This window comes from Rhinolophus hipposideros (genome assembly GCF_964194185.1).
Source record: "Rhinolophus hipposideros genome assembly, chromosome: 1".
Lineage (NCBI taxonomy): Eukaryota > Metazoa > Chordata > Mammalia > Chiroptera > Rhinolophidae > Rhinolophus > Rhinolophus hipposideros.
Window position 1 is genome coordinate 56,403,386 of NC_138047.1, and position 17,981 is coordinate 56,421,366.

At 38.4% G+C, this 17,981-nt stretch overlaps 1 protein-coding gene across 5 annotated transcripts in view; it reads left to right on the forward strand.

The window, feature by feature from the left end:
* MRPL1 (mitochondrial ribosomal protein L1) overlaps positions 1-17,981 on the forward strand; it is a 148,203-nt gene that overhangs the window by 23,151 nt on the left and 107,071 nt on the right. For 2 of the 5 annotated variants that reach the window (XR_013993212.1, XM_081046261.1), the window contains exons 1-2: positions 12,986-13,221; positions 14,407-14,518. Coding sequence is in view for 4 of the 5 variants with exons in the window: in XM_081046261.1 (XP_080902387.1) it covers positions 13,182-13,221; positions 14,407-14,518 (152 nt within the window). In the remaining variant the exon portion in view is untranslated. Of the gene's footprint in view, positions 1-12,975; positions 13,453-14,406; positions 14,519-17,981 lie in introns of those variants that run through there. The other 3 variants (XM_081046259.1, XM_081046260.1, XM_081046262.1) reach the window with 3 other exon arrangements.

Genomic DNA, 17,981 nt, shown 5'->3' on the forward strand with positions numbered 1-17,981 from the left:
TTAAATGTCAAAATCTACCAAGAAATATCAATTATATGCTTATTTACCTGTTAGGTAGTTACAACCAGAAATTAAGAAGAAATTAAAATGCTTTTATTTAAATATTGGTACAATATTAGATAAATTTGTCTTCTAGTATAAAATGTCTATTAATAGAAGTCCCTCTGTACAGAATATGCAGCCCACTTTCAGCCTTTTATTTGGGAAAAGATCACGTGGAAATAATTGTTTTTAGTACTGTTGCATTATTAAGGTCTATTTTTCTATTTTTTAAAGCATACAGCAGGTATTACTAACTTTTATGGGTGTCAAAGGAGCTTTGTGATGAAATTATTACTGTTTCTCCCTTGTCTTTATGAAAATTCTTCAATCCCCAAGGACTACAGTGATAAGTCAAGCTCCTTAGCCCAGTAGGCAAGGTCTGCTTTTCCTGCTGGATCCCCTGCAAGTCTTCCCTACTTCCCAAACATCCTAAACCACTTGCTTTCCCAGAACCCTCTCTGATAGTCCTTGCTTTTGGAAATGCCAAACCCTACCTAGAGTCTCCTTCCCCTTGTCTTTCCATTGCAAAATCCTTCCATTACAAACTCATCTGTGAAGGCCTCCTGAATACCCACATCCTTCCTACTTAGTTTGTGATGCTTCTAGGGCAGTGGCATGAACATGACCTCCTCACTTGGGAACTTGTTAGGAATAAAAATTCTCTAGTCATACCCTAGACCTAGTGAATTAGAAAGTCTAGCAGTGAGGCCTATTGTGTGTTCTAACAAGGCATCTGGTGACTCTGACCCGCAGCCCTAGGAGAGAGATCAACTTATATCCATCTCAATATCCTCAACTCGCACTTGTTTTCATAGTAGGTGATCAATAGGCTTTCATATAAAATCAAATGAATAAATTAAAAAAACCAAACCTAAACGAATAAAAACCAAAAAACCAAACCTAAATGAATAAATAAAAACAAAAATAGTCACCTAAAGTTGGTTAACTAAAATAAATTAGCCTGGAGCCAATTTTTCCAAACCTTATTTACTTAATAATCAAGGCTATTAATGACCAATTTACCTGAAATTTAACCTCCTTTGACTGTTTTTATATCCTTATCGGTTTTCACACCAACAAATTTTTTAAGCCACTAACTTTCTTTTGAAACCTGAGATTTTCCCCACTTGGGCTAAGTTGTTCTCTTATTTGTTCCCAAAGTGAATCATCTGCATGTTTCTCCCATAATATTATGCATTGAGCAAAACTCTCTTATTTTTCTTGTTATGTCTTACACAATGCCTTGTGTGTAATAGACATTCAGAAATGCTTGCTGATTTCAATGACAGTATAGTATAATATTTGAAAGTATAGACTGGAGCCAAAGCTTTTGTTCAAATGGCACCTCTTTATTTGCTACCTGTGTGACTTTGGGCAAGTGTTTTTAAATTACTCTATGCCTCAATCTCGTTATCTATAAAATGGGCATAATATATTAGTACTCACCTCATAAGGTTGTCATAGAATGAGATTATATATGTGAAGTGCCTAGAACAGGGACAGGCATGTAGTAAGCATTATAGAAGTATTAATTATTATTTCTTTTTTCCAAATCCTATTTCTGTTTTTATTCAAGTATCTGTTTATGTATCTTCATTTCTTTTTCAACTTTCCTTGTTTTTTATTGCCTCTGCTTCATTTGGATTTACTAGAATAATTTTATCACAAAAAATAAAATGTTAACACTTTTAAAAGTTAAGATGCATGCTATATGTAGTTCATATTTTCTGGCCTAGTAATGGTCCTTCTAGAACTCTCTTATTTTTTTAATGGTCAAAAACTTAGCAAAAATTTATGGACAAAAATATTCACTTTAGCATTATTAACAATTGTTGAGTTCATAGTTTGGATATGTCTTTTATCGGATATGTGTATTGCAAATATTTTCTCTCAGTCCGTAGCTTGTCTCCTCATTTCCAGGAATGTCTTTCCCAGAATAAAATATTTTAATTTTAATAAAGTCCGATTTATCAATTTTTTTCCCCATGGATTGTGCCTTTGGTGTTATATCTAACATCTTATAGCCAAACTCAAGGCCACCTAGATTTTCTCCTAGAAGTTTCTTCTAGTTTTGTGTTTTAGTTAATTTGTGTAAAGTGTAAGTTATGTGTTAGGGTTCATTTTTTCCCCCATATAGATGTTCAATTGTCCCAGTACCATTTGTTGAAAAGACTATTCTGTTGTTTTTAATGTCAAATTTGTTTCTTTCTCTTATGAGAAAACACTCTTTTTATAGTGATTCAATGCTTTACTTCTTTTGATAGAAAAAAGCTTCTTTTCTAACTTAATTGGAATCCGTGGTTGGTTAATTATATAAAATGATATTTACATACCTTACCCATGTTTTTCATTTAAAAAGTAGAAAACTTATTGATTTGCTAAACTCTTCTTTGAATATGGATCTGATGATTGTTGTTTTGAATTGCCTTTTTTTTCATAAAACATACATAATGCATTGCTTATGATATCCAGTGTTTTCAGCTAGAACTCAGACTTTTAGGTTTAAAACTCGGCTTCACCATGTAATTATTTGAAGCATCTTTACCTCTCTGAACTTTAATTTCCTCACCTGTGAAATGAGAGTAATATTAGTATCCACCTCATAAAAGAATAAAATGAGTTAATATATGTTATTATTAGGACATTTGTCTGGCACATATTAAGTATGATATAGGTATTTGCATTAAAGTGGAACAAGAACTTGTGGAGCAAGCTGAAGGAAGAATCCCTCTAGATTTTTATTCTTTTCCCCCCATATTTTCACAGGTGCTTTGTTACGCCAAATTTGGCAGCAAATTTTAGCAGCTTGCCTTCATCAAACCTTTCCAAAACACTCAGATTAATTCTCATATTAAGAAAAACTTTTTTCTGTCTTGTACATATAAGTAGTTCATTAAGAAGCATAAACAGATTTTGGAAAACAGTAAACTCTTGAGTATAAAACTCTATAAGTGGGAGAATTGGTGGGCATACTACAGAATAGATTGCTACTGTGTTTCCCCGAAAATAAGATGTAGCCGGACAATCAGTTCTAATGCATCTTTTGAAGCAAAAATAAATATAAGACCCGGTCTTATTTCAACATAAGACTGGGTCTTTAATATAGCATAGTATAATATAGTATAATATAATACCACGTATAATATCATACCGGGTATAATATAATACCGAGTCTTATATTAAGTTTTGCTCCAAAAGACGCATTAGAGATGATGGTCTGGCTAGGTCTTATTTTTGGACAAACATCATAATCCTTGCCCAGTGCTAATGGACATCACCAACTGAAGTCTCTTATTCTTGACTAAACAGCTTCAGATATTGGATAAGTATTGTGTTGGGAGAGTTGTAAATCATAGCATAAGGCCATCCATCGTATGCATGGAAGGGGTATTAGTAAAGACTGAATGTGTAGCATTGCACTTTGGAAGTACAATGAAGGTGGTGATGTTCTTACAGGAAGACACAGACCTCAGGACAGAGTTAAGAACTAAAGCCAGCCACAAGAGGAGCTGCTGTGAATGGCTTGACTTCTTTCCTGCATTTCCTCTGAACTATGGAGATTGTCGTTATTAGCATAATGTTACATTTTTGGGGGGCCAACATATATAATTCTCTTTGTTTATCTCACACCTTCAATTAAAATCTGACCTAGAAATACATTGACTAGGTGTCTGTGTTAGTAAGGGGACCGGCAGGAAACAGATGGCAAAATCCGAGTTTAACTGAAGAGAAGTTAGAAAAGGGACTATTTACAGAGGTGTAGGCAGGGTTTATTGCACCAAAAAGGGAGATTGATACAAACACAAATCAGCAAGGATGGGTGCTACAACCGCACCTAGGCCTGAAGGAACGAGGGGAGATGTGGTCTTATTAGAGAGCCAGAGCTATGAAAGAGGGGCTTCCTGGAAGAAGCGGTGGCCATGGAGGAATGTAGTCACCTCCAGCATCACAGCCAGACAGAAGGAAGCGGATCAGTCTCCAAGGGTACACAAACAGGGATGGACCAGGGTGAAGAATGGATGTGGTTGGTGGCAAATGGAGTGTAATACAAATATTCTTTTAAAATAAGAAATTACCAGTAATTTACCAGATTGTAGCAAGGAGAAAAAGAAAATCTGTTAGGGAAAAAAATGAGTAAAGATAATGCAGCATTGTTGTACCAGGTGGATTTATGGCAACACAAAAAGGACAGAAGAGTTTTGTAAAACTAGTCACCTTCCATACTACTAAATTATTTCATGTTAACTCAATTAACAGTAAGTTAAGATATAGGGTACAATGTACCATATTTTAATTCATAACCTGGAATCGGCATTTTATAAAAAGTTATAAGGAAAAAATCTTGGCCAAAGAAAATTTAGGAAAATTAAACATTAAATAAGAGCTAACAAACTTTATAATCAGGCAACATTATTGTTTAAAAAAAAATCATATTTGCTTGTCTCAGATGGCTCTCTGCGTACACCTGGTGTTTTCCAGGCCAAAGGTGAACTAGAGTGTCATGCAGGAGATCCTGCTCGCTGCGCCATGTGTCATGCAGGGTCGCATGCAGGGTCTCAGCTCCCGCTCCCCACATAAGAACACAAGACATGGTGAAGCCAAAAAGGAACACCCACGGAGCCATAGATAGGGGAATCATACACTATACTCTTGCTGGCGGCTGGGTTAGAGACACAGGAAGCAGGAGTCACATGATCCACAACCTGTTGTCCACTTTTCTCTGCCAACCAACCTCACTTGCTAGCTGCAATCCGCCTCTGCAATCCGCAATCCACACTCCTCCGCTTGCTAGCTCAGCCACCATCTTCTTGCTAGCCCCCATTTTCTGCTAGCGTAGCCACAGCAGTTATATTAGTGGCCAATGGCTCACTGGTTACAGCTGACGGCCAACTAGCCACAGCTAATGGCCATCCAATCACAGTTGATGGCCATTTACTACCTGAGCCAGCACATTTCCACGTGAGGCAGAGAGACTGGAAACTGCTCTCTGGGGCTCTGTCCCCACATAGAGTCTCAGTATTTCTCTGCCTTTAGGAACCCCCCCAAGAATTACAGGCTCTACACTTTACCCTAAAGTAGTCCTTATCTCTGGATGGATGTACCTGTTGTACCAAGTGAGTGTTTCATTGTTTCCAAACACATTTACTGCTGCATAGCCTCAGCTTTTTTTTTCCTCTCCTGCTGCTTTTGGTTACTTTTTGTCTGTAAGAAAGATGCTAAAGCCATTGAAGCTACGTCTGTCCCAACTGTGTCACACATTGAGGCATGTTGTGTTCGAGAATTTCTCTCATGTTCTCTTTGTTCCCTGGTTCCCATTAACAAGAAGTCTAGTGCTCACAGATTCCTCAGAGGTTTCAATGAATGTCTCTTTTACATATTTTTCTTTGGCTTCACTGCCCAGGTGATAACACTCATCCTTGGAAGGCACTAGGTGGGAGCGGGGCCCTGAGGAACATACTCCTTTTTACATGAGTCCCGTGTCCTTCAAACTGCTCCTCAGGGCTATGCAAAAACATCCTGCAGGTCCTCTATGTCCAACACGTATCTGAATCTTAGGGTGCACACAGGATGGGTTAAATGGAGTCCTCCTATTACACAGCCACTACTTCCTGAATTTAGTCTGTGAGCTGCATAAATGCTGAGTTGTGGTAACACTACAAAAATCCCCACCCTCTGTCAAGCACTGAAGGCGGCAGGCCTCTTTCTAGAGCAGAGCTTTGAGAACAAAGGCATCTTACTCTCCTGAACCTTCTGTAGCCCTCCACCTAGAGAGGGTTCAGAAGAGCAATACATTTTTGTGTTTTCTTACAGAATTACATGTTTTATACTTTTGATACAAATTTCTAGATCCAAAATGGAGCTGCTCTTGCTTGGGCTGCCACATCACAAACGGAAACTTAGATAAATTTCCTGTCCCAGTAAATGCTTGGCCTCACCAGCAATGCAGCACATATACCAGTCAGCCAATCCCCACATGCCAAGTCAGCTCTGGGCCTTCTCCTTCCAAACAAGTTGACTATGTAACCCCAGCCAATCAGATATTTTCTATTTTTCTCTTCCTTGTTCTTTATTCTTTATCCTCTAAAAACCTCCAAAGAAGACTTCTTCATGAGTGTTAAAAGTTTTTGTTTGTATCACCTAAATTGCCTTTTGAAATCATTTTTTAACAATACCATTTATGATGCTACAAACTAAGGGAAGACAAAAAATTATAGTACACATCTTAGAACCTAGATTATTACAGTTGAACAGAAATTTTAGTAACTCTTCTATCTTTATTTCTATGTCCAGCCATTATTATTTTCCTTTGACCTTTGGAAAAATCTATTATTTTTTCTAAATACAATCTATTTTTTCTGATGGATCCCTTTGGGTACCTGTGTATACCTTTGACATTTTCTTGTTTATTTGTTTGTTTGATTTTGGCTTAGGTTGAAGTTCTCTCATCTCTCCCAGAGGCACCAAAAAAAGCATCTTTTATTTATCTACTAAAAATTAACCCTTAACAATTATCCATAGTTATTAGTATTCATTAATAGGATGTCACTGAAACTGAGGAACTGCAGTGGAGAATCATGTCACAAAAATGTTGTCATTCCTATTTTCAAGTGGAAAAACTGAGGCACTGAGTGGGGACATAACTTGGCTGTGCCCAGAAAGTCTGACTGGAAACTTCATGTGGGGACAGAGCCAGGAGTGCAGTTTCCAGTCTCTCGGCCTCACATGGAAAGGTGCTGGCTCAGGTAGTAAATGGCCATCAACTGTGATTGGATGGCCATCAGTTGTGGCTAGTTGGCTGTCAGCTGTAACCAGTGAGCCATTGGCCGCTAATATGACTGTTGTGGCTACGCTAGGAAAAAAAAGGGGGCTAACAGAAAATGGGGGCTAGCGAGAAGACGGTGGCTGACAAGCGCAGATTACAGATAGGATGGTGGGTTGCAGACAGTGTGGCTCCTGCTTCCTGTGTCTCCAACCCAGCCAGCCGCCAGCGAGACTATAGTGGTATGACTCCCCTACCTATGGCTCCGTGGGTGTTCCCTTTTGGCCTCACCCTATCCTGCATTCTTATGTGGGGAGTGGGACCAGAACCCCCACAGGCTGCCCCGCACGACACACAGCCCAACGATCAGGGTCCCCCGCATGACTCCCCACACGACACTCTGGCTTCTTGGTTATTAAAGCACCTCCACTCTGAGTCTCTTTTCTCCCCATCTTTCCCTCTATTCCCTCCAATGCCACTACTATTCTACCTTTACTACCTGATAACTACGGGAAGAAGAAACATGCTAACCCAGTGGCAACAATAGGAAAATTGTTAAATACAATAAGATAATTTAGACAAAGATGAGATGCTACTCTCCACCGGTGAGTATTGCAGTATTTTGACTCAATGTTTTTCAGATAAAAATGACTAAGACACAGGTTCTGAGATTTCCTAAAAACCTTAGTTTCATTTCCTGAAGTAGTGAAAAGGAGATGTTTAGAGACAAAGAGTTTATTAACTCCTAAGGCTGGAGCTTGCCGTGGAACTCAGCATCATTTTGAGAACTAGACTAAAAGAGAGACAGAACCTGAAAGGAGTAGAAGAACAAAATGTCAAGTTCATTTCTAAGGCTACAACACAAAAAGCCACTCCGTGCAAATGGGAGGAAGAGAGTCACATACTCTTGTGAGTTGTGCACACTCTTCTACAAAAATAAAACGTCTTCCTTAGCCTTGCTTTGTTGGTATTATTACTTTTCTCAGGTCCATAAAATGTTTTAAAAATGCAGTTCCCCATTTAAGTAAATATTTCAAACAAGTTTTACCTCTGCATGCATGAGAGATAAAAATATTTACTCTAATTAGTGTTTGGTTTGTGCTTGTGATTTACATGCTTGGCTTTGAAGAACAAAAAATAATGTACGTGTGCTTACATGTTATTTACCTTCTCCCACACACTCTGATATTATCTGGCCATTTTCTAATTTAAAACATTAGCATCAAAAATAGAGTCATGGGTGTATGTTTGTATAAACACCAGAGTATCAGGGTGGCAGTCAAGCAGGAGCAGGGTGCAGTGGTGAAACACACTGGCTCTGATGTCAGGCTCTAACACTAGTCACGTGGCCTTGGGCAAGGCTCTAACTTTTTGGATCCTTAGTTTATTTATCTATAATATAGGAATTAAGCAAGATCCTATATGTACAGTGCTTAGCACAGTATTAAGCAAGACGTGTGTGTGATACATGTATAACAGTGGTTAGGAACATAGTCTCTGTAGCCAGACATCCTTGGTTCAAATCCCAACTCAACTACTTATTAATTGGTCAAGTTATTTAACTTCTCACGCCTCTGTTCCTCCTTCTGTAAAATGAGAATAATTAGTGTTTATCTCAGAGGGTTATTGTAAATATTTAAATAGTTAAAATATGTAAACCCCTTAGAAAAGTGCCTGGGACATTGTATGTGTTCAATAAGCATTAGCTATTATTATTATTATTCTAAAATCGTGCTATCCAATATGGTAGCCAAATGTGGTTTTTGAGCATTCTAAATGTAGTTAGTCCTAATTATGACGTGCTCTCAGTGTAAAATGCATATTAAGTTTCAAAGATTTAGTTTAAAAAGAATGTAGAATATCTCAATAAATTTTATATTACATATTGAACTGATACTATTATGTATATATTATGTTAAATAATTAAAATTAATTTTACTTGTTTCTTTTTGCTGTTTTAATATAGCTACTAGAAAACTTAAAAGTACATATATGACTTGCATTATATTTGTATTGGACAGAGCTATTCTAGAATATAGAAATCTTAAAGCAAGAAATTCATAAAAAAGAACCCTACTTTTTAGTTTACTTCAAAGTCTGGAATTTTCTTGGCATGCTTTTCATAATAAATAAAGAAGTATTGAGAAAAAGTAAGTGAATCACAAAATACTAAGTGAAGACATTAGAATTGCCAAAGAAGTTACTGTAATTATAGTTTGCATTTATTTTCCCAGGAAAAGGTAATTATTCCTTTCTCCTCTGGAGTGTTTTTTGTTTGTTTTTAATTTGGGGATTATATTTTAAGAGAGACACAGGCAATCTAAAGTATATCCTCGTGAAGGTTCCTAGGAAGATGCGAAGTTCTCATCACAATGCCATGGAAGGGAGCAACTATAGGTGTGTAAGGATGTGGACATACTCAGCCAAGAGGCATGATAGCTGTTGTCAATACTAGGAAGTTTGCCATGTGGAAATGGAACTGACCCAAAGCATTCAATTAATCCAAATTACAGGGAAGATGATTCCAACTTTAATACTATGTGGAACAACTTTAACAATTAGATTTATCCAAAAATGGATTGAACTACCTTACACAATATTCAAGAGTTTGTCACCCACAATTTAAGCAGGGAATTATAGAGAGGGTTTATACAGCAGTAGATAGAAAACCTTCAAAAGTTTTTCAGACTCTGAGGGCCCATTATTAAGACTATTTACTACAAGTTCTAGCAGAGAGATGCCAATTCATGCATTATGACCAGAATACCTAGAGTTCTATGATTTTAATTAGTTTTTGTTTGGAAGATACAGAAATTCACTGGTGCTAGCTTAAGAACACAGGAGTTATTATAGGGATATAAATGGGAGACAGGGAGCTCACAAAAACACAGGGAGAGGGACAGTGATACAGCAGACTCGATGGAAACTGTAACAGGAACTGAGGCAGCACTTGTTATCTTCCTCTCAGAGGCTGGTCGATCTCTTTCTTCTTCATGATATCTCTGCTTTTCTCGGCATCCTTGCTCCATTCTATTCTTGAAACTGACTGGCTTTGTGTAACTCTACTCATACATAATTTCTGCTCACTAATAATTTCAACTTGCCTTTCAAGGCTTCTCTATCTAGCCTTGAATCTACTCCATGACCTTACAGATTGAGACCTCCCACAACACAAAAAATGTTGACTTTCATTTTCTTTTTCCAGGCTTTCATTTTCCCCATTACAGTTTTGTGAGAAGAACGATTGGCCCAGCTTTCCTTTTCAAGCCCATATCACTGGCTACAGAATGGATGGGCTTTCCTTGGGTCAGATGGCTTCCATCAATCCAAATAGCTGGGGTTGGGGAATTTTATTTATGTGGGAGAAGGAAGTTTCTATCAGAAGCAGATGTTTGTGGAGTAGGAAATCATTGATATTTCTAGTATCTCCACTGAAAGTTGGAGGTCATGGAGGTTATACCCAGAAATTTGGGGATCCACAAAGTTTATTCTCTGTATTAGAAAGAGAGACTATTCAAAAGGATCTGTTGAGACTAATGATAAAAAAATATGAAGTTTGCTCTTGAATGTGTTCTAGGATTCTGCTACTCAAAGTGTGGCCCATAGACCAGCAGCACCACTTAGGAGCCTCTTTGAAATCAAAGTCTCAGGCTCTCCACCCTCCAGACCTACTAAATTAAAGTGCACATTTTAATAAGATCCCCAGGTGATTTGTGTTTACAGTAAAGTTTGAGAAGTGTGGCTCTAGGATGAATAGAGTTAGGTTTAGGCCTTCTAAATGTTACCAAAGTCTTTTTACGAGGCAACTTCCCGCAGTGTGCTGTAATCATATGAAAACCAAGTGCTAAGTTGTCAGAAATTTTGTTAGTTGATTTCATGTTTGGTAGCTTGAAATCAGCTACTGTGTAAATATTTACACCATGGAGTTAGACAAATGCTACAAATTCATTTCTGTTGTACTAGGAACCAGTTATTAAACATTTCCCAGCAATTCCACTGGAAAGTCCTAAATCTCCTAATTGAACCTGGGATTAAAATAGTCTGCTAGGGGTTTTTTGGATGGAGAAACGCTCATATGGGGGAAGTGAGGAAGACAAAATGAGTTCCAATTCTTCACCAAAATTTCAACCTTAAGACTAAGAAATCATTATTCTAGTTATTTCTTTATGGAAAAAAAAATTAGTCCGAAGTAAGCACAAGAAGCAAAAGGAATCTAGGAATTGATAATACTTAAAATCCAGATAGGCAGGCAGGCAGGCAGACACTGGCAATTCACCCAGCTGACAGCTGGACAGTTTTGTAGCTAAAATCCAGGTGTGGAATGGCAGTTACTGTATAGAGGAAGAGAACATAAAAGTGGGTAGATGTTGGTTCTAGAGACATACCATGTGGGGAAATTCGTGTTTTTGTTGCCTATATTTTACGGAGCATTAAATTGTTAAACAAAACAACTCTTCCCCAAGCTAATGGTAGGTATGAATGCAAATGTTTATAGTATTACACAGGGAGTGGTTTTTAAAGTGTGGTCTCTGGACCAGTATATCAGCATCAACTGAGAACCTATTATAAATGCAAATTCATGGGCCTGTTCTAGGCCTACTGGATCAGAAATTCTGTGTGGGTGGAGGCCAGCAATGAAAGTTTTAACAAGCCCTCTGGGTGATTTTAGTACACACTACTGAAGTAGGAAATGTCATGGAGTTCCTTATTTTTGTCCAATAAGAGAACCATTTTCAACTTGAACCCCAAATGGGAAGTGACTCTTCTTGCAATGAAGTTTGTAGCTCAACTGGAATATGGTTGAGGAAAGCAGAACACAGATCAAGAGAACTATAGGGTTAGACAAATATTTAGAAGCTTTTCTTAGCCAAGCAGGCAGGCATCTGGCATGTTGCCACGACTCCTGGAGAGTGTAAGCCTTCCTAGAAATCAACTGGGAAAAGTGTTTAAAGTGAACTTTGAGGAAGTGCATAATCACAGTCTAAAGATTTTCTGCAAATACTAATAAAAGTCCCGATATAAAGAAAGTGACATCCTAACACACGTAGGGACATGCATACATTCATTTATTCAGCAAACATTTAGAGGGCCTCCTATGTGCCAGGTACAACAGTATATGCTGAGGTTACAAACATGAGTAAGACATGGTTTCTGCTCCAAATAAGGTCAGACTAGTGGGTAAACAGATATATTGTGGTGATGGTTGTACAATTCTGTGAATATACTAAAAACCACTGAATTGTACAATTTAAATTGGTGAATTGTATGGTATGTCAATTATAGCTTAATACAACTATTTAAAAACAAAAATAGATATAAGCTTTGGGCAGTGTACAAAATCACAAAGAGATGGCCATAACTCAGCCTGGGAAGGAAGGTGGGAGAGGCTTCATGAGTCAAGTCTGAGGTGAAATCTTAAAAAAGCCACCTAGGTGATGTGCTACAAGATATTCCAAACAGAGGGGACAGAATGACCATATCTCCTGGATGAGAAACCTTGCGTGTGTGTTGGGGTGGGGGTGGGTGAGATGCTGACAGAGGGATTGAGGCTGGGGAGGCAGGCAGAGGCCAGAGCAGCTTCCCAGGTGGCCACTGGAGGGTTTCATTTAAACTGAGAACGGGTATAATCTGGGACCAGATTTGTGCATAAACCACACCCACAGCTGTGCTGTAATGGAAAGGATACTGCTTCTTTTTTCTCATTTATTTCTCTCCGTCAGGATAAACTGTGCGTAGGTTTCAGCCTGCCATTTAAAAACTAGAAGTGTTATATAAATTTGTCAAGTATAATTATTCAATTGATTCTACTGGCAATTTGCCAGCAGGGGCAAAATGTAAACCTCATTAAGATTAAGATTAATTTAAAGCTCCGCTGCTTGTGCTGAGTTAAAAGAAAGTTTGTTAGTGATTGGGACACCCACGTCGGGTGGTAGTGGAAAGCCTGGCGAATGTTGAAGTCTTTACAAGGCTAGAAATGTGGCGGTGGAAGCTGGTGAGATTCTTCAGATTTTCTGTTTTTCTTGTGTACTCTCACTGTTTTGAGTACACTTGCAGAATTAAAAAGAAAAAGAAATAAAGTGGGGCATCGCCAACAGGACCGTATTTTCCAGGAAGAGCAGATTTCCCCGAAGATGTTCAAGCTGTCGTACCGGAACCACGAAACGCAGGGTCCTGGGCAGCACGGAGGACGGAGCGTAACACCGCCACGGGGCACAGGCGTCCTGCTCCCTCCCCCGTCGGCAAGAGAGCCTGTTTCGGTTCCCGCCCCTTTCCTCTCGCTGCTTCTAATCCTTTTCCCCTCTGCCAGTTCCGGAAGGGAACCCTTTCATAATCTCTTTCAACTTGAAGCGTGGGAGCAATTTCGTCGACACCATCCGGAATGGTCAACATGGCGGCGGCCATAAGATGCCTCGGTAGAGGTAAAGCAATGAATTGTCGGGGCTTGCGGGGGAAAGATGTCTCTTGCTGCCGCCGGAATCTCCTAGACACGGGTCTGCCCTGGGGACCTCCGGCTCTTTCTGGGCTCTAGGGTCTCCAGAGGGTCATTACTATTGCAAAGCGACCTTATCAACAGTTTCACTCCTTTCTGGAGCCGTCCACCCTACGGGGGGCTGGGGTGGGGATGTGCCTTGACACCTCTCCAGCCACCGGTAGGGACAGAAGCAAGGGTAGGGTTCCGATACTGGGGATGTGGGCTGCGGGGAATGGAGGGAAGTTTGATACGTGAAGTGGGTTCTGATAAGAAAAAGGTGGTACATTTGTGTGGCAGACAGCTGTACGTTTGAACGTTTACGTAATGCCTGTTGGTGCTTTCGGAGTACCACACGGTTGCAGACGATTCCAATTCTTAGATTTCCAAAGAGATTGTCCAGTTTGGATCAACATTTGTCATTTGGCGGCTAATTTCTGTCGTACTTCTTGGTAGCAACTCTTCAGCATTTAATAAGGTCCAGTTGAGGGCTAGGATGACAGCCCTTTTTTGGTACAACGTTTCTTTTAATTTTTGTTTTGTGTTTTTGAAGCATAGTGATATGTATTATTTAATTAAGGTAGATCTTTACATGGAGGCGGAATGCAGCGTCACCTCCATTTTACATATTTTGTATATCCATACGTGTACGAATCTGTTATTGGGCTGTCAATTGTTTTATTATTCTATCTTTCTATACTTGTGCCAGTACCAAATTGTCCTTATTACATAGCGTTGTAAGTCTTGATCCCTGGTAAGGCAATTCCCTCCACTTGGTTTTTATGCTTCAGAAGTACCTTGGGCAACTCTGAATGTGTTATCTATTTTAAAAAATGAATACAATTTAAATTACTTTAAAAAATTCAGGATACATATACATATTCGTAATAATAGAGTTAACATATTCTGAGCCTGAACTAGATTAATTTAAAAATAAGACAAAATGGTTCAATTAGATGTGTTTACCCAAATATAGTTTCAAGAAGTGGTGTTTCCAGTATTACACATTTTAAAGAATGATTATGAATCACAAAATATTGAATGTTTTTGTTTTGGAAAACACGATTAAGAATGGAAAAATTATGAATGTGATGATTATTTAATATTAATATTTTACATGTTTCTTTCTTTCAAGTTGTGATACAGCATCAAAGACATAGTCTTTCCAAGATGACTAATCAGACACCTCTCTATCCTTGCACTGTATGTGTTCGGGTGCCCAACAGATATTTTGCTGCTGCTACGAAGTAAGTTTTTTTTTTTAGTTATTTCATTTGCTGTCATTTACAATTTTGATTAAAAAAATAGTATGCTTGGTTCCATAGAGAGGTACAGGGACATACAGTTGTACAAGTTCATCTCTGCTTCTTTGACCTTACAGTCCTGAACAAAGATATGACTTATTATAATAATACTTAACATTTATTGAACACGAACATTCAATAATGAATTTAATTTCTACAGCAACCTTATGCGGAAGCAATTGTTACTATGCTTTCTTTTAGAGACAAAAAGCAAGGCATGGGTGGATTATATAACTTGCCCAAGGTCACAGAGCTAGTAACTTTTGGAGCTAGGATTTTGTGACAATGAGAAATGTTTATATTGGTTTCTGCCCAGTTCCTGACGCAGCTCCTAAAAGCCTTGTAAATCTCCTGAGTGACAGGGATGCTAGGAGCATCTTTTGTTCTAATATTTGGTCTTTGATCCAGTTCCTGATATAGAGCTCCTGAAACTCTTGTAATTTCATGGGTGATAGGATCAGCTTCTTACTAATGAATCAACTTTTGAACATAGGTATAATATTTCATTGTGTGAATTTACCATAATTTAACTATTCTGTTGATACACATTTATCTTTTTAGTCTTTTGCTATTACAGATGATCCTGCAGTGAATAATCCTGTGCATAGATCTTGTCAAATATTATGAATATATTTGTAGTACAAATTTTGAGAAATAGAATTGAGTCAAGAGATGTGTGCGTTTATAATTTTGATAGATAATACCAATTTGCCTTCATAGGGATCTTGCCAATTTGTGTCCTTACCAGCAAGTATTATTAGAATACCTATTTTCACTATGTTTACGAGCCGTTTATATTTTGTTTAATGTGAATTTTCTGCTCATGTCTTATTACCATTTTTTTTGTCTGTTGCTTAGTAGGAGCTCTTCATATGTTATGAATTAGCACATTTCTGTGCTGTAACTTTAATATGTCTTAACACTTATAGTAGAGGAATGGACCAAGTGCTATGGAATCAGATGAAAGGTCAATTAATTCTACCTGGACGAGAGTAGGGCAAGAAATATTTGAGCTGGGTCTTGAAAGATAGAATTTTGCAGGGGAATTGGGAGAAAGATGTTCAGTGTTGTGGAGGCATGAAAGTAAATATCAATGTAATACAGTCTGATATGACTTGAATATAAGATAAAGAGGCATGTGGAAATGTAACTAGAAAGGAGGCTTCCTTTGATTGTGAATAGTACCTGGATTTTTTTGCTGTCGAGAAGTTGGAGAAATATTGGTTTTAACGATTTACATGCCCACTCGGTGGCAAGAGTGTCCATTTTAACACAGTCCTAATAACCTGGATCATCAATCTTTGTTTTTTCAGTGTATTTCTAATTTATATCTTTTGCCCATTTTTCTGTTGGGTTGTTTGGTTTTGTTTCTTTCTGCTTTGTTAAAGTATTTGTTTATTAAAGAAATTAATTATTTTGAAAATATTTTTATCTTTAAATGTTTTCTTTTATCCTATAGAAATTTTTGAATTTTATATCTTCTTCATATTCTATTTTAGTACAACTTTTAAAACAATTTCATTCGCCTGAAAAACGTAGCATAAGAAATATGCATACTTAAAAATATGAAAAATTATTAGCAATTTTTTTTTCTGACAATGAGAATTATTCAGTAGCTTGACAAGAATCATAGTCTTCATAATTCCAGTTGTGGTTTTAATTTTTTAATCTACTGACTTTATAATACACTAAAATATAGCTCTTTCATTGCTATTTTTTTTTAATCCGGATTTGAGACAGGTTAGAGGGGCTTGCTTTTCTCTCTTCACTCTTGTCATTCTGAATCTCCCCCCTCCTCCATATATTTGTATGTATACACCTCTGGTTTGCCAGTGGCAGATCCTGATTAAAAAAAAAAAAGGCTACTGTGTCATCTTTGACTCTGGTTCTGTTTCTCTCTTGACAATAGGTTCTTTTCTTCAACTATCTCATTTTGTTGTTGTTGTTGACTACCAGACATTTTATGTAGAACAGTGGAAACTGAACTAGTTTTTATGCCTGAAAATGCGCATGTCTCTTGCCTGTCTGTTACACCCTGGGTCAATCCAGTCTGTTGGTCTAGGTTTTGGTTTTGTTGTTGCTGTACTTACCATCAGCTTCAAATTTCTGTACTGTCACCTAGTGCTTAGGGTTGGGGCTGGTTTTTCTCAGTGTTCCTGGTCCGTGATCAGGTTTCTGCCTGGCCTGTGCAGCTGCACCTCAGAGTTGGGGGGGCCGTCTGTCTCTCCATACTTTTGCCCCTCCCCTAGTAGTAGAATGTTGTTCATTATTACTCAGTGACTGATGATACTAGGTGCAAGAGGGATTCTCTATTTTCCAAATCCGGACTGCTTCTTAAGTAGGCCAGGTGTGGCTGGACCTTGGGGTGGGATTTTCAATATTTCTGCCCCTTTTCCCTGTGGTATGTATCTATTGCAGGTCTTGTTTGAGAATGTCTGGGCCCTTCCCCAACTTTATTGGTGGAAGATACTGCACGCCGGACTGTTTCCTGCCCTACCCCCAATGGTAGAAGCTTTAGTATTTTTTTTCTTCATCTTTCCCTTGTGTACAGTGGGTGTGTTTACCTGTGCCCTAGAGGGTTTCAGGGTTACATGCCTTTCTGGTAGCAGTGGCTTATCTCCTCCACGCCTGTACCCTCGAGGGAGGCTTTCTAGTCTCTTGGCCTGCTCCAGTCTTTCCCAGGAGTATCTGGTGGAGGTCTGTGGAAAGGGCCTAGGAATTGAGTGTAAACTCCTCTAGTGTCTGCATTTCCCAGGAGGTTTATACTGTCACACCAGCCATAAAATTTTAGCTGATAGTTTCTTTTTTCCGCCTCACCTGCTTGTCCTCCTCTCAGGCTCCGCTACAGGTGAGACCATCCTGGTGGTAAACACGTGGGGTGGAGAGTGTGGGCTGACTCCCTGGCCTGACTCATCTTGGATTTCTCATTACTTGGTTGCCCTGCTCTCTCAACTCTGTGATGGCTTCAAGAAAAGTTGTGATTTTTGTCTGACCCTTTTTCTTTATTGAAGCTCTTTCCAGCTTTTATTTTTTCATTTTCACTTATTTGTATTGTTACTGACTGGGTTTTATTCTGTCAGCTTTTATATTGTAGGCGGAAGCAGAACTTCTGCATTTAGTTTAATGAATAAACCAGTATCAGAAATGTTAGTGGATTTATTTATGTGATTTTCACTGAGAAATACGCATTTCAGACATTTGCATTCCGTTGATAGTTACATGCCCTAGGCTTTTTAGTTCTGTTTAATTCAGTTTAGTCTGGCCGAGGTTGTATGCCTCCCCCCACCTATAATTCTTCAATGTAAAAGATTCTTCAGCCTTCAAAGGACTTGAGTCTCTGGGGTCACAGATCTTCAAAGGGTCTTGAAGTGAGCTTTATTATAGAACTGACTTTTTTCTTCTGTTT